At 43.8% G+C, this 21,367-nt stretch overlaps 1 protein-coding gene across 2 annotated transcripts in view; it reads right to left on the bottom strand.

The window, feature by feature from the left end:
* Positions 1-21,367, bottom strand: part of MYO5B (myosin VB) — a 390,752-nt gene that overhangs the window by 182,210 nt on the left and 187,175 nt on the right. For both annotated transcript variants that reach the window (XM_064379193.1, XM_012440811.2), the window contains exon 5: positions 7,580-7,736. In XM_064379193.1, the coding sequence (XP_064235263.1) occupies positions 7,580-7,736 (157 nt within the window). The remainder of the gene's footprint in view (positions 1-7,579; positions 7,737-21,367) is intronic.

The following is a 21,367-nucleotide window of genomic DNA, read 5'->3' as shown; positions in this document are numbered from 1 at the left end:
TCATTCTTCTTGATACTTCTTCTGCAGCAGCAAGATTACAGTTCAAAACACTAGGGGATGATTTTACAAGCGAATGGCTATGGGACTAAGTTCTTCATGTGAAGATTTGCTTTCTATAAAACACCATGCCAATGCATTGGTAAAGAATATATTAATATTTAATCCCTTTCACATGCTTACATTTTTAGGTGGATAAAACACTTGAAAAACATCTGCTATAACTTCTCAGTGGTCTAGAAAATTTGAAGCACAAAGAAGTTGAAAGAAAAGCCAAAATCCCCACGTACCCCTCGAGTCTTGCTCAGTCCAATCCAAGTGGAAGAACTATTAGTGTTTCCTGACATCCCCAAAACCACGATGCCCAGTGGCTACCTAGTATTGACAAGGCTGACAGAATAGTGAAAAGCAAATTGCTTAAAAGATCACAAAGTTGACCTATAACTAACACTCCTGAAAATATCCCATTGATAAAAAAAGGAGTTCCCTTTTTCTTTTCTTTCTCCAAAGCCCTATGCTCTGTCTGCCCTCACCCAAGCTTCCCATATGCAGTTCCCTCTTTTCCCATGGCTCCCTGTACTTAGCCAACTCATCTTCCTTCAAGTAAGCAGGCCTTCCCTGATCCTGCGGCTGGGGGAGCACCTCCTGCTGCATGCTCTTCCAGGCCCTGCATTTTCCTCTTCTTCCCCTTACCCCATATGCAGTTAACCCTCTGTGTTCATGGGGGCAAATATTATATATCTGTTCCAGCACATGGTAAGCACTCGAAAATATCTGAGTAAGTGAAAGAGAAAACGAACCTAGGTTTCAGTTTTTCTCTTGTGAAATATAAGTATGGGACTCCTTGTCCTCATAGATAACTTGCCACTGCAGAGTCCTGCAAACACCAGTTGGAGTCATAATATACTTTACTGTAGGATTTAAAGTGTATAAAGCAACCTACACATCAGACACAGTGTATACCTCTGGAACAAAGTGTAGGAAGACAAAGTACAACCTTGGTATGTTGGATTGCTATGAAGGGCATCTTGATGCTTAGAACATGCCCAAGGTCAGGGCAAGGCTAGAGTGCGGCCAGCCTGATGTAACTCTCAGATACCTAATTGGAGGAGTTTATGTCATCAGCTCCCTCCAACCAAAGGCGATGGGTACTCATGCTCCTGGCACCCACCAACCTTGTCATCTCAGCAGAGGCCTCAGTGCATCCACTTTCCTTCCACAAAAAGAGGTCTCAGCCTTCAAGGCCCCACGGGACAAATGCAGACTGGCAGACTTCAGTAAGCCAATTTCTACTTAGAAAATGGAAAAGGAGGCTATATTTCCTAAAATGTTGGTAAAAAGCATTTCCCAGGCCTTCAACCTAAGCCAGGCCCTGGGCTGGGCTCCTTATAATCTCATGTAATGCTGCCAAGAACTGTTCAAGATAGGCATTACTAACTTTCACCACACTTATGGGAAAACTTAGGCTTAGCAAGGTCAAGTCATATGCTAAAGGTCACATGCTGGGAAGCGGCAAACCCAAGACAGAAATTCAGATATACCTGAATCCAAAGTCTACGTTCATTCTACCTAGACAGCGTCACAGTGCTCCTCCATACTCTGTCTCCAAAACACTCACCACCAGACAGGAAGCTACCACACATGTGGGTAACTTCTCATGGCTCAAATAGCCAAATCAAGTCAAAGGATAAAGACAGATATTAATCCTCACTTATATCTTTTTATGAAAAACCAGAAAGAAGCCTCTCAGAAGATGCTAGGAAACCAACCCATAACTATGAAACCTAGCAAATGAAAAATTAAACATCTACTTTCCAATGTAAACTGTATCTCAGGACAATTAAGTAGTTGGTGAGGGGACATTTCTCTGCATAGATTTATTCCAGGTAATACATGCAGGAGGAGTAATAGAATGAGAATATCAGCATTTTGTAACTACTGATGAATTAATAGGTCCAGGCATAATCAATGGCTGCTCACTTCACAGAAAGATAGCCAGATCTTCTGTGCCTCCTAATGGAAGCCCAAGTACCACATCTTAAGGATTCCTGTTAAAAAAAAAAATCTAAGCAAGTCTCTAAATTTTACAATTCCTTCGCAGTAAATACAGTGGACAAAGGTACATGTTAAATAGTATTATACAGATGTAATCAGAAATGGCCAGTGTGTGGAAAATTCTAAAAGAGAAACTAGTTTTAACAAGATTCAATTTCAAAATTTTAATTTCAAATTTCTTAATTTCTAAAATGGCAATAAGACCTTTTACTATATCTGAGATAATTCCTTGTGATAGCTTAGGAAAACCTCGCCCAAGGTCTGAAGATCACTACCAAAAGACTGGTCTTCTCTACTTTACAAAGTGATATGATAGATCTAAAAGCACTGGAACAACAATTTGGAAAGAAAATCGGGTATATCTAGTAAAACTGAACACGCATGCACCTAACAAATCAGCAATTCTACTTCTAGGTGTTACCTAGAGAAATTCTTGCATAATTCAAGTGGGCAAGAATGTTCCATTCAGACTATATTTAACAATAAAAAAGAGATGCAACCCAGATGTTCATCAGTAGGGAAAACATAAATACAATATGGTATATTCATACAATCAGATGTTATAAAGCTGTTAAAAGTAATACGCTAGAACACAGCTTATGGGTTAATAAAAAATGTAGAACGAAAGGTTGCAAAATGGTTGATGAAATATGACACCAAATATATATGGTATAACAATCTTTTTGATGCATACAGAAATGCACAATGAAATAACAATGGATTGGAATAATTTCAGTGTAACTGGATTGCACAATAAAGAAGTATGTATCAAGTAGTATGAAAACACAGATAAGGAGCAGAAACAACCATGTCCCAGTATGGGAAAGGCTTTAAGAAGTGAAAAATTGAAGTGGATCTTAAAGTGAACAGAATTCTGACAGTGGGAAAGAAGAAGAGATTCTATAAATATAGTGTGGACAAGGGACAGAGTTATGTCACAAAATGGACAAGTTTGGAGGGGCTAAAGTATGTTGATACATGAGAGAAAACAGGAGATAAGACTGGTAAGGTGTGTTGGGGGCAGATTCTTGTAAACATGGGTTAACAGTATCTGGCCTTCTTCTTTGCCCTAAAAAACGTGAACCCTTGGCCAGGCGCTGGTAGCCAGCACTTAGGGAGGCCAAGGTGGGTGGATCGCTTGAGCCTAGGAGTTCGAGATCAGCCTAGGCAATGTGGCAAGACCTTGTCTCTACAAAAAAATACAAAAGTTAGACATGATGGTACATGTCTAGTAGTCCCAGCTACTCTGGAGGCTGAGGTAGAAGGATCGCTGGACCCCAGGAAGTAGAGGCTGCAGTGACTGTATTCATGCCATTGTACTCCAGCCTGGGCGACAAAGCAAGGACCTATCTTAAAAAAAAAAAAAAAAAAAAAAAAAAGCAAATCCTGAAAATAACATATTGGGTCTTAGTCATCATATTTTGCTAACTTCACTCTAGCCTCCTTTCTTTCTCCCAGGATAGGGGCATTCTCTGTGGCTCTCAGAGTTGTCAGCCTGCAAACTACAGTCATCCTGAGAAATGATGTGACGTCTCTGGCCTAGACTTGGGTTCTGTTCCTCCTCTAAGAGTCTCCTGATTACCAATGTTCTTTTAATCAGTGCAGGCTTGTGAACAAATCACTCCTGAGATGCTGACAAGCTCTTAAACAAAACAGGGTCAGATAGTGCTGGTGGTGACAGTAAATCATCCCAGTGCACCCCAACCAATCTCAATCCATCCTCAAGTTGCCTTTAATTCAAACAACTGCCACTCAGCATAGACTACTGGGATTTCCGCCTCCTCAGACCTTCAACTGTTGGTCTCCAGGAGGTGTCTGCAGCTGCTGGGGAGCAGACACAATGAGACCATGCTGTGACCACAACTGATTGCTTTGTTGGGAGGTGCCATCCTTCCCCACAACAGGGGCAGAGCAATCAATCGGTAATCTACTGTCTGTCCCCTGATCAAGACATGCTCTGTGCTGGTTATAACACTCTGAACAGCCACAAAATTGACTGGGCTTCCTGATACAAGATCCCAGCTAGACTTCATTCTGAAAAGTCGTGTTTTCAGACTCAGGAAGTGCAAAAGCCTCTTTCTCTGTTTGGCAACGCTCTTTTTGTTCGTTTCTGTTTGTTTTGTTGTTGTTTTTGTTTTTTTTGTTTTGAGGTGGACCCTCACTCTGTCACCTAGGCTGGAGTGCAATGGTGTGGTCTCAGCTCACTGCAACCTCCGCCTCCCTGGTTCAAGTGATTATCCTGCTTTAGCCTCCCAAGTAGCTGGGATTACAGGCATGCACCACCACGCCTGGCTAATTTTTGTATTCTTAGTAGAGACGGGGTTTCACCATGTTGGCCAAGCTGGTCTTGAACTCCTGACCTCGTGATCCGCTCACCTTGGCCTCCCAAAGAGCTGGGATTACAGGTATAATCCATCGCGCCTGGCTGGCAACACTCTTTCTAATCCTACTTAGGGTTATTCCTGGCTATAATTCTTCCTTTCATGTTCCTATCCAAGACTTCTTTCAAATATAACACTTAATGACAGCTCAAGGGACAGTCTCTAGGATGGCAAAATTCTCCATTTGACAGAATAAGCCCTCAGGACCCACTCACATAGTTCCAAAGTACTAATTCGCACAAGGCAAAAAATTAATGTTTTGAGCTCAAACCACTGTAGCCTTTATTTACATGATCATATAAGATTAAGCGGGTTCACACACTCCTCCTTCAGGCTTTAGCAACTGAAGCACATTGTGTGTAGTTCTGTGTGCACATGTTGCTTTTAATCTCTCCTGTGTCAAAGTACCCTGCTTCCCCACAGCCTAGCAGCCCACTCAGGCTATAATGGATATTCCGAACATCGGTCATGTCAGAGACCACTGTGATTTAAAAAGCATTCCAAAGCAAGAACTCAAAGATACTTTCACACCCACATTCACAGCAGCATTATTCACAATAGCCAAAATGAAGAAGAATGAATAAACAAAATGTGGTATGACCATGCAGTGGAATACTGTCCAGCCATGGAACAAAGCACTAACATATACCAAAACATGATTGAAGCTTATCAACATTATGCTAAGTGAAATAAGCCAGACACAAAAGGACTAATGTATGATTTCACTTCTATGAGGTACCTAGAACAGGAAAATTCAGAGAGATTACCAGGGGCTGGAGGAAGGGAGAATGGAGAGTTACTGTTTAATGGGTAAAGAATTTCTGTTTGGGATGATGAAAAAATTCTGGAAATAGATGGTTGTGATGAATGTACAAACACTGTGAATGTACTAAATGCCACTAAACTGCACTCTTAAAATGGTTAAAATGGTAAATTTTATGCTATGCGTACTTTATGACAAAATTGTAAAAAATTTCCCCATGTCTCATACATGTTTACTAATGTGGTGATCTGCCTTCACCAAATTTCCAACATGACTAATAATAACTACTCTGTTCAGTATCCAGAGCTCAAAAGGTTTCTTGTAGTTCTTCTATGCCCAGAATAACTGCTCTATTTCTAAAACAAGTAGTATACTGTGTCTCTGATATCTTACTGCCTAAAAGATGGACAGAATCTTGAAACTCGGTCGAAGGAGAGATCCTGCTTTCATGCTCATTTGAGGTGGAACATGATGTTAATTGTGGGGTGGCTGTCTTAGCTGTTCAATACAGCCACAGTACAAGGTCTAAGGAGGCCAAGGCTATAGTCCACAAACAGCTTCTGACCTGGCCCTGGCCATGTCTCAGTATGGGGCTCAGACTAAATGCTGGAGTAAATACTCTACCAATGATATGTCAGAAAAGAAGGGGTCAGATTATGGTAAAGCCATTTATTAATCTACGTTTGCAGACAATAAGATAGTTCATAAAAAGCTGAGTGATATGGGGACAAGGCTTATGCTGTAATAGTTAGTGAAATAGCTAGAAGAAAATATACCGAAATGTTGGGTGATTATCAGCAGTCTGTAGTATTATAGGTGATTATTTCCTTTTATTCTTTCATATTTTCCCGTGAGCCCTTCCTATCTGTTTAATAGGTCATCAAGCGTGGTACCCAGATGGGCAACACCAGCATCACCTAGGAACTTCTGAGAAATGAAAATTTGGGGGGAGGTCCTCCCAGATCCCTTGTGAATCAGAAACTCTGGGGTGGGGTCCAGCAATCTGTACTTTAACAAGTCTTATAGGCAATTCTTAGGCACCCTGAAGGTTGAGAAGCACTGTAATAGAATAAAAGTTTTTCTTTTATCTGTTTTTTTAGTACCAATGCCTTCAACTGTATTCACCATTTTCCAAATCATATAAGAACAAATACTGAAACTCGCTTTTGAAAAACTCTTAGTGAACAGGTTGTATCCTATTACTTAGCAGAGAATTACAGTCCTCCAGCTAATGCAATTCTGAAAGCAGGAGATTTTGCCTGAATAATCAATGAATCGAGACTCAGAATTTACTCCTGCACTCGGTAAAGGAAGAGGGAGAGAGAGGACTGGGGAAGGTCCAGGCAGGTTCTTGTTCCCCTAAGTTCCAAAATCATCTGAAAGGCCAACCCCCATGGTGACTTGGGTCTTAGTCGATGGGGCTCAGGGCTCCTCATGGAAACCTGATACTATCTTGGCAGCTTGCGGCCTCCACTAAATGTCTTCTTACTATTGCAGGTGTGACGATAGAAGGGGACTGTTCAATTAGAAATTCACTAGACAGACATAGAACAGAGGGGCTGCCCAGGGCTGGCAGAAAGGCCCTGCTCCTACCAACTGTAACCCAGACAATAACAAAGAGCTTTAGCTTCAAAGGTGGGGAATGAAAGCTGGCCCAGGGACTACGAGGTCATTTCATTCTACTCTATCAAAATGAAGGCTTCATAGAGAAAAGGGGGAAAAAGGGACAGCATTCTGATCCTAAAGCATGATTAGTTATAGCAAGATCTAGTTTTTAGCTAATGTCTCTAGCCTGTAGTTGTGTCAACTGCTCCGAGCCTACCCTACCCAGACTCTATCATGAAGCCTGGGGAGTGAAGACACAGAGGGGGCCTGCCCTGGCCAATTCATGTCATCACAGGGAACTGTTTTCTGAGGAGCTTCAACAGATGCTAGGTGATCACATACCTTTTGGCTTTACCTCCCCACAAAAAAGATAAAATGCCCAAATATTGTAGGTTGAAAAGTATTCCATCTAGGCTTCCCCATCCCCCTTTCCGATCCAGCAGGCCCTCAAAATTTCTAAGAGTTTCAGTGGAGCACTGATTTCTAACATGTGATGTCAGCAAGGAAGGGGACAGCAACAGAGGTGGAGGAAGTGGGGAGGGATGGTCACTGTCACTACAACATTCCGCAGTCAAGGGACATGGAGAATATGAGGACACTCTGCCCAGTACTGGGAACCTAAAGACACAAGCAGGTCAGCATCCGTTGTTTTAGAGGCACCTTGGTAACTTTTCCTCCACAGTAGACAGAGGGCTCTCAGGGAGCTTGACACCCAGCAGTCTCGCTGCCAGTGGGAAGAGCTCCAGCCAGGAAGGCCAGGGCACCTGGAAGGCTTTACCTCCATGATGGGACTGGATGCCAGCACCTTCTCTTCGATGTTAGTTTCACTGGCCGAGCCACCAACGGTGGCGAAGTAGCGCATGGCATACTTGGCTGACACTGTCTTCCCGGCTCCAGACTCTCCACTGACTATGATGGACTGGTTCTTCTCATCTCTGGAAGGAAAAAAACCTCTGGTCAGTCACTGGCCATGGAAAGGCTCTGCTGCCATCCAGGGACTCTGTCTGACAAGGGCCTGAGCCTCACCGAGAGCATCTCTCCCACTTTTAGGGAAAAATGTAGAGAAACAGTGTTAAAATAGTCTGCCCTCCCCCCTGACACTTTCACATGTTCTGAAAGCAGGAGGAAGAAAGCAATTCTGACAGGGCATGTACCCTTGTTTATGGCCTAGAGCAAGCGCAGTACAGACAACTGGCCACTCTCCCGAGTTCCCTCTGGGTGCAATGCCCCTAGATTTCTCCCTTACGCACACCCTTTAAGAATTCACAAGCACACATAGGCTGGGTGTGGTGGCTCATGCCTGTAATCCCAACACTTTGGGAGGCCAAGGCGGGCGGATCATGAGGTCAGGAGATCAAGACCATCCTGGCTAACAGAGTGAAACCCCATCTCTACTGAAAAAAAAAAAAAAAAAAATACAAAAAATTAGCCAGGCATGGTGGCATGCACTCAGGAAGCTGAGGCAGTAAAATTGCTTGAACCTGGGAGGTGGAGATTGCAGTGAGCCAAGATCATGCCACTGCACTCCGGCCTGGGTGACAGAGCAAGACTCTGTCTCAAAAAAAAAAAAAGAAAGAATTCACAAGCACACAGTTTCAGTTATATCATCTCCCCTTTGTTTCTCTAACATTCCCATCTTGTGTCACTGTACACATTACAATTTCTTTAAAAACACGGATCTTTTCTTCTCCTCTTACATTTGAGCCTAGCATGCCAGCAGACACAGTTTTGAACATTTTTGTTCATACAGATAGGTCACAAAGGACATTCTATTATCCACCAGGATAATCTTGCCTCAAGTTTCTCAGAACTTTTATAAAACTACTATCAATTTCAAAAAGCAGGATCTGAGTCAGACTGAACATAAGGCAAAAAGAAGGTACTCTACATCAGCTAGAAACACATCTGTATGTATCCCTTTAAAACAGGTAGTAGGAAGACAGACAAGCAATGGAAATTACAGCTCAGTGGATGTACCTAGGAGGCCACAGAAGCCAGTGTAAGGACGGCCAGGCTGGTGCCAGGAGACCCAAGTTCTAAACCTGTCTTCATTTGGAAAAGAAGGGGGTTAGATTAGATGCATGTTCAAAGCAGGGAGTCAGGACAAATGTTTGGGCCACAGTTTTGGGAAATGGTTTGTAAGGGCTGCATTCCACCACCCACCTCCCATTCACAAACCCACTGTCAAGAGGGCAGGCACTCTGCTTTCACTTCCCAGTGTCTGTGACCGTAGCTGGCACAAAATACAAACTCAATATATATCGCTGGACCAGCAGTGCTCCACTAATCTAACTCCCTTCTTTTCCAAATGAAGACAGGTTTAGAACTTGGGTCCCCTTCCACCAGCCTGGCCCTCTTTACACCAGCTCCCATGGCTTCCTAGGCAGAATAGGCTAGAAAAGAACAGAGAAGCACCACAGGGGCCTTCCCTGCCTTACTGTCAACATGAGTAGGCTATAGCTTATCAGCACAGGTAAATTAGCCTCTCTTCTGATCGGGGCTAACAGCTGGAAATGTGGTGGGGCAGAAGGGAACGGTCCAATTAAAGACGAACCAGACAGAAAAGAACCAGGCTGGAGGTGGGATCCCAAGGCAGAATCATGAGGTAGCTGAGATGAAAAAATCCTCCACCACGAGCTGCTCTTCAAGGCCAGTAAGAAGTGTCCCAGCTCACACAAACGGTTAGCGATGGGGAGAGACCTGAGTGGATGTGGGTGGCTAGTCGACACTGTTGAGAAGATAAAGCTGAAAAAAAAATCTTTCAAATTTGATATGCGACCAATTACTTGAAAATTTATGTTGAATCCTACCCAGTATTTGGGGGATGGACTCACCATTGGCTCTCTGAGATCTCTTGTAGTTCTAGGACATCATTGTAGTCAGAGCATCTGCTTCTCTCTCCTTGCTGCTATGAAATCTCAATATTGAAAGGTAGCCCCTAAAGCAGCCTGGGGATGTTTATATTGCCCCTTCTTATTTAATTTTGTAATACATCCCTAAACCTAGAGGATAATGACAGGTGTCACCTCTATTCCTAATATCTTCATTACCAAGCCCTTAGAGAACTGCTCAAAGCACAACCATCCCAGTCAACTAAGAACGTCATATGTTTGGCATTGTACCTTTGAAATAGACAAGTTTGATACCATCTTTAAAACTCCCTGGGCATCTGCAATAAAGAGAACTTGATGATGATAGCCACACCCAAGTGTAGAGTTCTGTCCCAGATTTGTGTGTTTAGCCTCAGACTAATAGATAAGTTTAGGATGTGTCTAAGCCTTGATCCTCATCAAAGAAGCAGTTAGGACGCAGAGGTATATACTGTCCCAAATACTTAATAAGGATCCAGGGGAAACAATACACAGCTGCCAGAGGGAATGAATCCCATCAGTGGAGGAGGGGAGATGGGTGATGCTGTCAGGCTCCTGCGGCAACACAGCACACACAGGATGCTGGACTACAAGGAGACCCAGATGACAGGTTACACTCAGCAAAGACAAATGAGGCACACATCAGCGATGCTTGTCACTGTTCACCTACAGCGTCAAGGAGGGAATCGCCCTGCATATCACTGGGAAGTGACTGGAAAGTCATGCCCTTTTCAGGAAAGAGAGTGACTCATACAAGGCATACAGAAGTCTGAGGAAAAGTGGGCTCTTGGTAAGTAGCCAGGAATAAAAAGGGGGAGTAGGAACAGTAAAACTGGCAGGATGCAAAAGGCCAATTTTGGTGTTCTGATGAAAATGGACATACATGGCTAAGAAATTATCAAGAGTTATAAAGAACTCCAAGTTTAAAAAAATCTTTACACTTGAGGCTTTTTGGGGGAACAAGTCTGGGAAGTCAGCAATAGTGCTAATTCTGCCTAAGTTCATGGATGTTAGATCTGATGCTGACATGTAGGCTAAAGTCAGATAAATTCACTTCTTAGACCAATAAGCACCATTCAACAGCTTCCCTAATTCAGAGGTAAAATGTCTGGAAAAACTGATGATTTTTACTTAGCTTTATTGTACTTCTTTTGCACATTCCAGGCACTCCCCTTCCTAGGCTAGGGTAGGGCTGGGCATGTGCCTATAGTCCCAGGTACAGAGGAGGCTGAGGCAGGAGGATCACTTGAGCCCATTAATCCAAAGCTATAAGTTATTACTGCACCACTGGGCAACAGAGCAAGACCTCAACTCCTAAAGAAATAGAACAGGTGCACATTAGGCATATACACACTATTCTGTAACAGCCCGCAAAGCACAGCATGCAGCAGCTCTCCCACTGTGTTCTATGTACGTATCCACTTTCCTGGTACTGGAACCCCAAAAATGGACATTAACAACAGACTTGAATTTGAACCTTTATTGCACCACTGATTAGCTATCTGACTTTGGACAAAGCAGTTAACTTCTTTGACCTTCAGATGATCTCAGTTCAGTCTGTTAGAACTCTGATCCCTGAAGCCCAGGCTCTTCTAAATAGTCACCATGATTAAGATATCTAGGTCTCTAATTCATCCTAACATTCCTGCCAGATTAAATTGCTAAAGCACAGTTCTAATTGCATTTTTCCCACTCAATAAAGTTAAATAACTACTCATTGTTTATGAAATCAAGTCTAAGCTTCTTAGTTGAGATGTAAACCCTTCTACAATGCATACTCCTAATGCTAAAACTCTTGGTAAGTATGGGGTTTTGTAAAAAGGGCACTGGGATTTTAAGCTAAACGATCTTCCCTGAGTCCTGGTTCTGCTGTGAACAAACTCTTGGTAAGTCACTTACCCATATTATAGAGAACACCTCCCCAACCTTACATATTTACTGCCAGATTGTGAGACGATCTCTGTCTGTTTTTGTTTTTTTGATACAGAGTCTCACTCTGTCACCTAGGATGGAGTACAGTGGCACAACCACAGCTCACTGCAGCCTCCATCTCCTGGGCTCAGGCAATTCCCCAACCTCAGCTTCCCAAGTAGCTGGGATTACAGGTATAGGCCAGCATGTCTGGCTAATTTTTGTATTTTTTGTAGAGATGGGGTGTTGCCATATTGGCCAGCTTGGTCTTGAATTCCTGAGCTTAAGCACTCTGCCCACCCTGGCCTCTCAAAGTGCTGGGATTACAGGCGTGAGCCATTGCCTGGCTTATACTTCTTATAAGATGGTGGTATCAAGGTTCAGCCCAACAAGTTGGGGAAATAATTGCCTTCTGGGATGCCAGGTGGGGAGTCAGCCCTCACACCCCACCTAGGCATCCCAGAAGGCAATGACTTCCCCAGCTTGTAAAGTCCCCCATTACTTGCTTTGTCCTACTTTTAAGACCTTGTCCTATTTCATCTTCTATTGAAGTCAGTCCCAGTGAGGTCATGTCACTTGCTGTATGACTTTGGGTTGCTCCTGTTTTCTGGCCCTCCATCTTTCCATCTCTAAAGTAAAGGGCTGTGACCTGGAATTCCCAAGTATTATTGCCTACCTTTGACATTTGATGATCCTCTGACTAAAATCCTAACAGGAAGTAGGGGTAGGGAAAAGTTTAGCTTCAAATCATGGCGATTTAGGGCTCATTAAGGAGGAGATGTTTATAAGTATGGAATCTGGCCCAACATCCTTCAAAAATATAACCAATGTGTGGCTCCATCCATTCAGCCCAATGACTTGGCTGGCAACTTGCATCAATCTGCTTTCCAATAAAGCCCTCTCTCCTGAGCCCAGTAAAATTCCTTTCGTTTACAGGAAGTAAACCATTGGCAAGGAATTTAGTACTCAGCCATGATTCAGGTCCACATGGTCTTCAGAAAGTCAGACAGCAAAAGGCCCTTGAAGGCCTCAGACTAGAGTACAGGATCCTGAGGTAAGGAACTCAGCCATTCTGCAGCTTCCAGGCAAAAGACCCAATTCATCCATTCACACCACCCTCCCAGTTCACTTGCTCCCCCTTCTATGACATCTGAGGCCGGAATCAGCTTCTGCTAAACTACCCTACTCCTCCTATATTTCCCACCAAACCACTGCAATGCTTTAGGCTGATGAGCAAGATCAACTCCTTCCTCCCCATTTTTGGGTGGGGCCACCTGGTAGAGAGAGTGACGCAGGTGGCTGTCAGGGCACCCGAGGTCCCTCTGCTCAAAGAAGGGGCCTGCTGATCAGTCAGGGAGGCACCCAGAGAGCTCCGTTTTGAGAAATTCCACTAAGTGTTATCTTGTTTGGGTTTCCTGAGGGGTGTAATTTGTCACCTGTGGTCTCCCAATCAGCTATACGTACATAGAACCCACAGGGCAGCACTGCTCAAAGCATCTCAGAGCTGACAGAGCATCCCCAGGAAAGCTCCAGAGGTTTCACTCCCCAGCAACCAGCTCGGCTGTGACCAGTGAGGCCAAGTGTCCCACTGCAGACTGGTGTGGCACCCATGGTATCCTCCCTCCTTGGACACCAGATTCTCTCAGCCACACTCAGTTCACATGTCACTAAATGAGGGCTCGCTGTGGGCAGGCTTTGTGCTTTCACCTTGAATTTCCAGGGCTCCTGGCATCCAAGCCTATCCTCGGTACCTCCTCTATGTAAGTGGCACCAGTCTCTACTTACTCACTCCAGCCAGAAATGTAAGAGTCACTGGGGATTTCTCCCTTTCCCTCAAGCCCCACATTAGCGCATCCTATTGAACTCTTCTGCAGGGTGTTGTCTGTTTCCTTCTCTGTACCTTTTAGTCCACACCATCATTGTCTCTGGCATGTGTTACAATAGAAGCTTTCCAGCCTGTACTCTCCTCCTCCTCTAACATGTCCTTATGGAAATTTCTGAAAATGAACATCAGACCATACCTATCCCTTGCTTTAAGCCTTCCAATGGCATCCTTCTGTTCTCTAAGTAAGACCCACATCCACTGTGTTCAAGGCCCTGGGGAACCAAGCACCTCTCTCGGCTTCAGTGCATGCCACTCTTCTATTGGGTATGTTCAAGCCACACAGGACTTCTTGCTTTATTCTCTCCACCATTGCAGTGACCTGAAGCTGTTCCAGTTCAAACTGATAATCCCCTTCTTTGATCTCATGGCTCATAATGCCTGGTCTTCAATCATGTCCTGCCTTATGGCAGCTCATCCATAACTGCTGTTTAATGTAATTAACTAACCATCTATTTACAATGTGCTCAAATGGTTTATGAGACTCTTAGCATGTAGCCTTTGTCATAAAATCACTGGATGCCAGTCTTCCCATTTTAAATAAGAGAAAACTGAAGTTCGGAAAAGCCAAGTGATATACCCAGAATTCCTTAGCTAGTGAGACACTGAGCTCAGATTCGAACTCAGACTTCCATCTCCTTGCACAATTTTCCACCGGGTTATACTGTGACTTCTCTGCATTATCATTACACTCCTTCCTGTATAATAAAGCAGCCTTTAATAAATCCCTCCATAACAAACTTAGCCTTGATATAAGATTAAATATGTATTGAGGTCCTCAGTGCTGGCTGGCTTGACATCACTTCTCTAGAAGCTCCCCACTGCCCTGACCATCCTACCTCCATAGCACTTACTCTACAGTGTACTAACATTTTCCTCATCTATTTAGTGTTCCTCCAACCCTGGTCTCCCCGTTATAACCTAATCCCATGATGGTCAATCACAGATACAAGGACTTGGATGAGTGGGTTGGCACCTGGATTTTAAGAGGAGAGCCCTTAGCAAGGGCTGTCATGTATAGCTGTACAGGCTGAGCCCAGTGTCTGGAGTCCCCTCAAGTTGTACAAGCTACTGCCTGCAAACATGGTGGTCCCCGCCCTATGCTCAGCCTTCCCACGGGAAGGGGACTGACTGGTATGTGTGGGGAATGGGAGGGAGTTGGGCATCAGAGAGGTACAACTCTATTTACCTGAACTGGAAACTCCCTGAGAGAGGATGAAGAGGTGGGAACAACACTTGCTTAGGTCTGACATACACCGTGGTTGCAAAACAGGAAGAAGGAGAAGCCTGGCTTGCCAAGCCACCACAGAAAGGACACCCCATTTCTGAACTGGTCATGAAGCCCCTCTATCATTTCCTCTTCTGTGACAAATGATCTGAAGTGTGTCAGCAGAATATGTTCTGTTCACTAAGGGGATAATCAATCTACTGCTTCCTGTCTATGTTTACACACTCTAATCTTATTGCCAACACCATCACCAAAACACAGACCACCTACAAGAGTTTAAAAAGGACTATGCTAGAGAATAGAATACACAGAATTTTAAAAGAATTTCTGTCCAACAAAGATATTTGTGTCAGTACCATGGACAGTATTAATACTTGGAAGACAGGGTAGGAAAATACACTGACAATGAATCTTGGAAACAATGGTAACTTAAAATAATAATACTATATATGGGGTGGGCACAGTGGCTCACACCTGTAATCCCAGCACTTTGGGAGGCCGAGGCGGGCAGATCACTTGAGGTCAGGAGTTTGAGACCAGCCTGGCCAACATGGTGAAATCCCATCTCTACTAAAAATACAAAAATTAGCCGGGTGTGGTGGCAGATGCCTGTAATTCCAGCTATTTGGGAGGCTGGGGCAGGAGAATTGCTTGAGCCTGGGAGGTGGAGATTGCAGTGAGCCAAGATTGTGCCATTGCACTCCAGCCTGGGTGACACAGCGAGACTCAGTCTCAAAATACTACTACCACTACTACTACTACTACTACTATATATGGTATATTTTCATGATAGATTCAAACAAGCAAAGTGAAACATAATGCTAAGAGAGATAAACACACAGAACTGTATTAATATGAAAAAATCTATTATAGTGAGCAAAGTTAGATACAAGGAAGAGTCCAGTGGAAAGAAAAATCAGATTGGGGGAAAAAGAGGTTATGTGGGGAGAAAAGAGTAAGGTTGGGGAACAGAGGTAGGTGGGTTAAGGTAGAGGTCAAGTCAGGTGAGACAGGATATGAAAAATTACCGTAAGTCAGAATTGGCTCAAAACAAAGCCACAAAATTACAATTATTCTAACATTCAAGGGCTTCCTCCCAAGGTTGGGAACACTATAAATAACATTTCTGCTGCGAGAACGGGCTGGGCCAGAAGGCTCCAAGCCAGAGAGTCTACAAACACTTTCAACAAGCCAGCCAGGCCTGAAAGTGAGGAGGAGATGTTTCCCAGGCACCTGTTGACACTTTACTCTACCATACCCTCCCCTCCAGGGCAGGGCACCACTCAGCCACAACTCAGAACTCAAGCCAAGCCATTCAGAAAGGCTGTCATGAATACTCACTGGAAATGGCATAATTGGCATTTGGCAGGCAGAGTCCCAAGTGTCTACTTGGTAAGATTAAAATGAACCTTCTGATAGTATAAGAGGTAAGTACTTAGTGCATTTAATATCCAATACCATTTTCCCACTTCAGTTAAACAGTGGCCCTTGGAGTGCTGAGCTCTATTTATAAGCCTCCCAGGTGTAGTGTGATATAGGCAGCAGCGAAATGAATCTGCCTCTTCCTCTTGCTGGCTGTTCCCGAGCAGGGCTGTCTCCATCTCAGATGAGACAGCATCACAAAAGAACCCAGGGAGTGCCACCCAGTCCACCGCATCATGGGTGACAGGCCAGGTAGAGGAAGACAGAACACTGGTTAGGGCACTCCTCGGTGTAAATACAAATGTGCCAATTTCCTTGCTCTTAAAATAAGGGGCTGGAAAATTAGCCCTAGGATCTCCTGCTACTTCATATTCTGTGATTTCAGATCCAGGTTATACTGGAGCTGTGTGATACATTCCCTATCAACTGAAGTTTATAGAACTGTTAATGTCCAAAATATGCTGGAATTCAGAAAGCTGCAAGTTTAGATGAAAGTGAGTCACAGAGGCACGTGGTTTCTGTGATTTTATCCTTTACAGACTTATTCTAATGGTGTCATTAGCTAGGGGTGAACTATGATACACACATATAGAATATGTAGCCTGTTCTACCAAATAAACATGACTTTTCAAACTCACTTATCTCACTTCTTCCTGGAAACTATTTTGCAGCAAAGGAGTATCTTCAAGTAAATTCAAATAAAATGACTTTTCCTTGGCCAGGAGTACAGCTGGCATTTCAGCCAGGTGCATGTGAGTAACTAATTCCAAAACCCATCCTCTTTCTCTATATCACACTGTCTCTTTGGCATGCCATCAGTAAGATACAAGTCTTGTATTTTTCTTTTTATAGATACTGCTCCATTCCTTTTTAAAAATTTAGGGCATCTTTGAAGGTCAATGTCAGCATCTTCCTCACTTCTCTAGGTGGCCTCTGAGGTGACTTCCTCTTCCTTTGTGATTATAACTGCTGCCCACAAGTTGTCCACACTGGTATCTCCCCAGCCCAGATACTTCCTCTGAGAGCCAAACACATATGCACAACTGCCCACTGGAAAACTACACATGGAGGTTGCACAGGCACTCCAAGGCTGGCATGTCCCAAACAGCGCTCTTCAGCTCCCCACCAATCTGCTCTTCATCCTGCCTTCCCGAGAGATGGCTCGGCAGTGAGCAGGGAACCCGGGAACTGCCCTTAACGCCCTTCTCTCCTTTACTCCATGAGGCCAAGCTGACTGTACTGCTTTGAATTTTTTTCTAATCCACCCCTGAAGCCCTGTTCCTCCTCCTTTCCCTCCTAGATGCTACCACAGCAGAACTGGTCTTCCCATGACAATCTATCCTTACTTAATCCATTCCCCTCATTGCTGCTGGAAACATATTTCCAAAACACTCACCTGAATGTGCCCAGGGCCTGCTTAGCACCCTTGCACCAGACCCTGTAGCACAGTGGGTATTGTTAAGGCCTCTAGCACTCCAGGCCCTGTACAAGCTGTTCCCAGAGACCATTCCAAGTAGAGGTGGCAGGCCGTGCACAGGATGGGACACCGTAGGTGGTATTCAGGGAAGAGGTAATGCTGACTGCACAGAATCATTATTTGTTCACCGTAGACTGGTTTCAACCCTGGCTGTACATTAAGAAATGCTCGGGGAGCGTAGGAAACTACTTCTGCTGGATCCCACACCAGACCAATTAGATCACAGTCTCTGGGGGGTGAGGCCCAGGCATCTGTTTCTAAAATTCCACAAGTGCTTCTAATATTCTACTAGAACATCAGTTCTGCTAGGGATAAGAAGCACTGCTACAGACTCAGCTTTATGAAATCGTTCCTACATAAACATGTTCAGGTACTTGCAACAATTCAAATACCTTGTAACTTGTTCAGGGTCAACATTAGCCTAATACAATGAACGGAAAGATGGGCTTGAAGAAACTAAACAGTCTTTAATTTATAAATGTATCAACTGCTCTTCCTGGCTGAAAACAATAGGAACATTTATGAATTCCAAGTTCCAGCTACTTGCTTATGATAAATCACCTAGAAATACAGCTTCCTCATGAACTGGACTTGCACTGTTGACAGCCACACAGTTGAAATAATGATGTAGACTAGTCAGCTTTGGATGTCAAAGGCACAAGACGCACGAGCATGAAGTTTCAAGTGCAAATCGTGTTTATCCCCCGGCCCAATTCAAAGGCCATCCTAGAAAACCTGCCCTGAAAATTCACCTGGAAGAAAGTGCTTCCCCCTCCAGGGAGCTATGGCTCAGCACCTGGGTGCCCCTTCCATGGCTGCTGCCTTCTCTTCTCCTGGGGTGACTGACTGCAAAGAATCTGAATGGTTTGTTGAAAGCCATGCTGCAAATTCAGAGCCCAAAGTGGACAAAGTTCAGCATTCCTTCCTCCTCCCATTCAAGGGGCCTTCAAACATATCGTGCGTCCAACCACAGGAGACACTGCTTCATAAAAAATCTGCTTCGGACTAAAGGCATTCTAGCAAAGACACGACCTCACAGCTTAGCAGATAATTTATGTAACTGTGGAACTAAGAGCAAGCACACAGTGAGCACTGGCTGTATTTATCAAAACCACTCTTTTATTCATGAGTCTCTTTAGTGCAATGTCCCAAAGTCTGTGGATCCTGGGATACAAATGAATTATACCCATAAGGTCGCTAAACACATCTGAGTCCTCAAAAGGCAGACTCGCTTTAGTGGGCCAGAAAAGACCTCATAATGAAAAACAAATCAATCATTCATTAGGCTGGCAGGAAAACTTGCTGACCTCAGAAACATCTCTAACAAAACTGAAACTGAAAAATACTGCCCGCTTCTTTAAGCCACACAGCTTTGATACAGTCTTGGATTGGTAACTTCTGGGAAATCCTGGCCTGCAGGTCTAAGGATGCCAACTCCATGCCTCCACACAGCAGCTTAGGCTTCCGAGGCATCCCTCCCACCTGCGCCTACACTCTGAGACTTTAAGATGACAAATAACAACATTTCAATAAATGAGAAAACTACACTTATGTCAGCTCTGAACTTCTGCAATAGCAGCCTCAGGCCAAAAACAGCCAGCCCTCTTGAGAGAATCACAGAATCCCTCAGTAACTTGGGCTGAGTAAGATAGTTACTAAGATGCTGGTTCTAACAATTCCAATGGATTACTCACCTCCCTGCCCTAATGGATTACCCACCTCCCTGTCCTCTCTCAAGTGTCCTTTTATACAGCACAGATATAAGTGGCCGAGAGTTAGCAATAAAATAGACTTAGGTAACACAGACAACCAAAACTCACAATCATTATCAGTTCTACCTGCTGCAAGATCACATCCAAAACCTGTTTTCCTTCTGCTGACAACATGAGGCAGGTCAGAAAACATGCTTCACAGAGACAGTAACTGTACAAAGCCAAAGTGATTTACCCAAAGCTTGGGTTTCCCTGGCAGGACCCAGTGCTGCTCCTTCCCCTTCCACTGCCTAGCCCAGCAAGGGGCTGGCAGGGAGAACGTCCACAGGTTACAGCCCCAGGTGCCCCTGGCATGCTTGCTGAGTCACCATGGACAAGAATCCAAGACACAGAGTCCCACTTCCAAATCAGGAATCTTTGACCACCTCAGTTGTAGTCAATTTCTCTAGCTTCTTCCTTCAAATTCCTAACGTAAAAAAGTAGTAAAACCAGGCTGTATCATAAAAATGACACTGAGGTGGTCGGTGTGAGGAAAAGAAACCCGAGCCACAAATTGCTCACAGATAAGAGATGCAGAAGCAGGAAAACTGAGGATTGACTGGTAAATACTTTGTTTTACAAATGTCTACCTAAAGGATGTGCCAAAATTATAGAAAAAACGGATAAGAAAGGGGGGAAAATTATGGGTGTGGTTAACTTAAAACAGAAGCTCTATAGAGTTATTTATTAATGATATGCAGTGGTCTTCTTTAAAAAGGCTTTGAAGGGGCATTCCCACCTCGGGCTAATTATTTCATTTATGTAAGACTCGGTTTCCTCATTTGTAAAATAAAGTATTAATGATCCCTCAACTCTCTCATTATCGGTTGCAGTGAGGTGTGTAAGGTGCCATCAGATTGGGCAAAACAGAGCCTACAATTTGCTGCCATTAGTTCACTGTAATGCGGCACCTACCTCCCTATCACCTGCAGTAAATGAAGCCCAGTCTCTCCTTACAGATCCATCAGAGCTTTCCATATGTCCCTATTCTACCATTCTGGCTGGATGAGGAGCCCAAAGAGGACTGCTGGTATTTTACTTGGAGTGTTTTCTCTCCCTGTAGAATGGGAAGAAAGTCTGTTCTACCAAAGTATCTACAAGCATCTCGGCCCCAAGGGAATGAAAGAGGGTTCAGCTGTTTCATCCATTTGGCAATTTTTTGCTGCACAGCTACCTTGGGTAAAATTTTGAGCTGTGTAACTAAGAAAAAGGCTCCCCTGAAGGGCTGAGGCTCGAGTATTGGAGCATGCCTAGCACATCTAAGACAAAGAGAAGCATCCGTGTTAAATCAGACTGTCAACAATCTGAGGGCTCAGAGAAGACGGCCCTGGGGGAAGTCTCCTGGAATTGGGAGAATTGTTAGATTTCAAAATACATGGTCTTTTGTGACTGACTTATTTCCCTTAGCATAAGTTTTCAAAATCACCCTTAAGGTTGATTTTGACCAAGAATTAGAATTTTGCACAGATAGGAAGTTCAAAGACAGGAATTCACTCTGCAATGGGTTTATGGACCAGGCGCCAGGGGGCTGAACCAAAGACAGAAAGGTGTGGGCTTCTTCTCTGGGAGGACAATTTTGGGTACAAACAAGTTCTTAATAACTACCTTGTACTCTGGAGGGAATGAATCCTTTTGACATAGTGAACTTCATTTTTGGTCAAAAATAAAACAATGGCTCTCCCCATGAGTAGGGGGACTGTTTTACTGCAGATAATTGACCACTCCTTTGGCTGGGTAATGTAATTAAAGCAACCTTCAAATATTTCCAGGATTGGAATTTGCTTATTTTGCTTAAATTTTTTCTTAAACTATTCCGGGTGTTCCTTTAATAATTCTAATTGTTGAAATCTGACTATTTTTAGTAATAGTTATAAGAAGCCCTTTAATATTTGTAAAATCCCAAAAGGTGAATTTTTTAAAGTGTTCTTTAGTGTTTTATTAATGTCATCTATCAAAATCTACAGGCGTTTTCGATATTAAGTTAAATATTCTGTTGGTGCAGCAGGTATGCCCAGGGCAAGGGAA

This window comes from Aotus nancymaae, unplaced genomic scaffold, assembly GCF_030222135.1.
Source record: "Aotus nancymaae isolate 86718 unplaced genomic scaffold, 86718_ANA_hifiasm-v0.15.2.pri h1tg000020l, whole genome shotgun sequence".
NCBI lineage: Eukaryota > Metazoa > Chordata > Mammalia > Primates > Aotidae > Aotus > Aotus nancymaae.
Note: the sequence above shows the minus strand (reverse complement) of the source record. Positions and strands in the feature narration are given on the sequence as shown.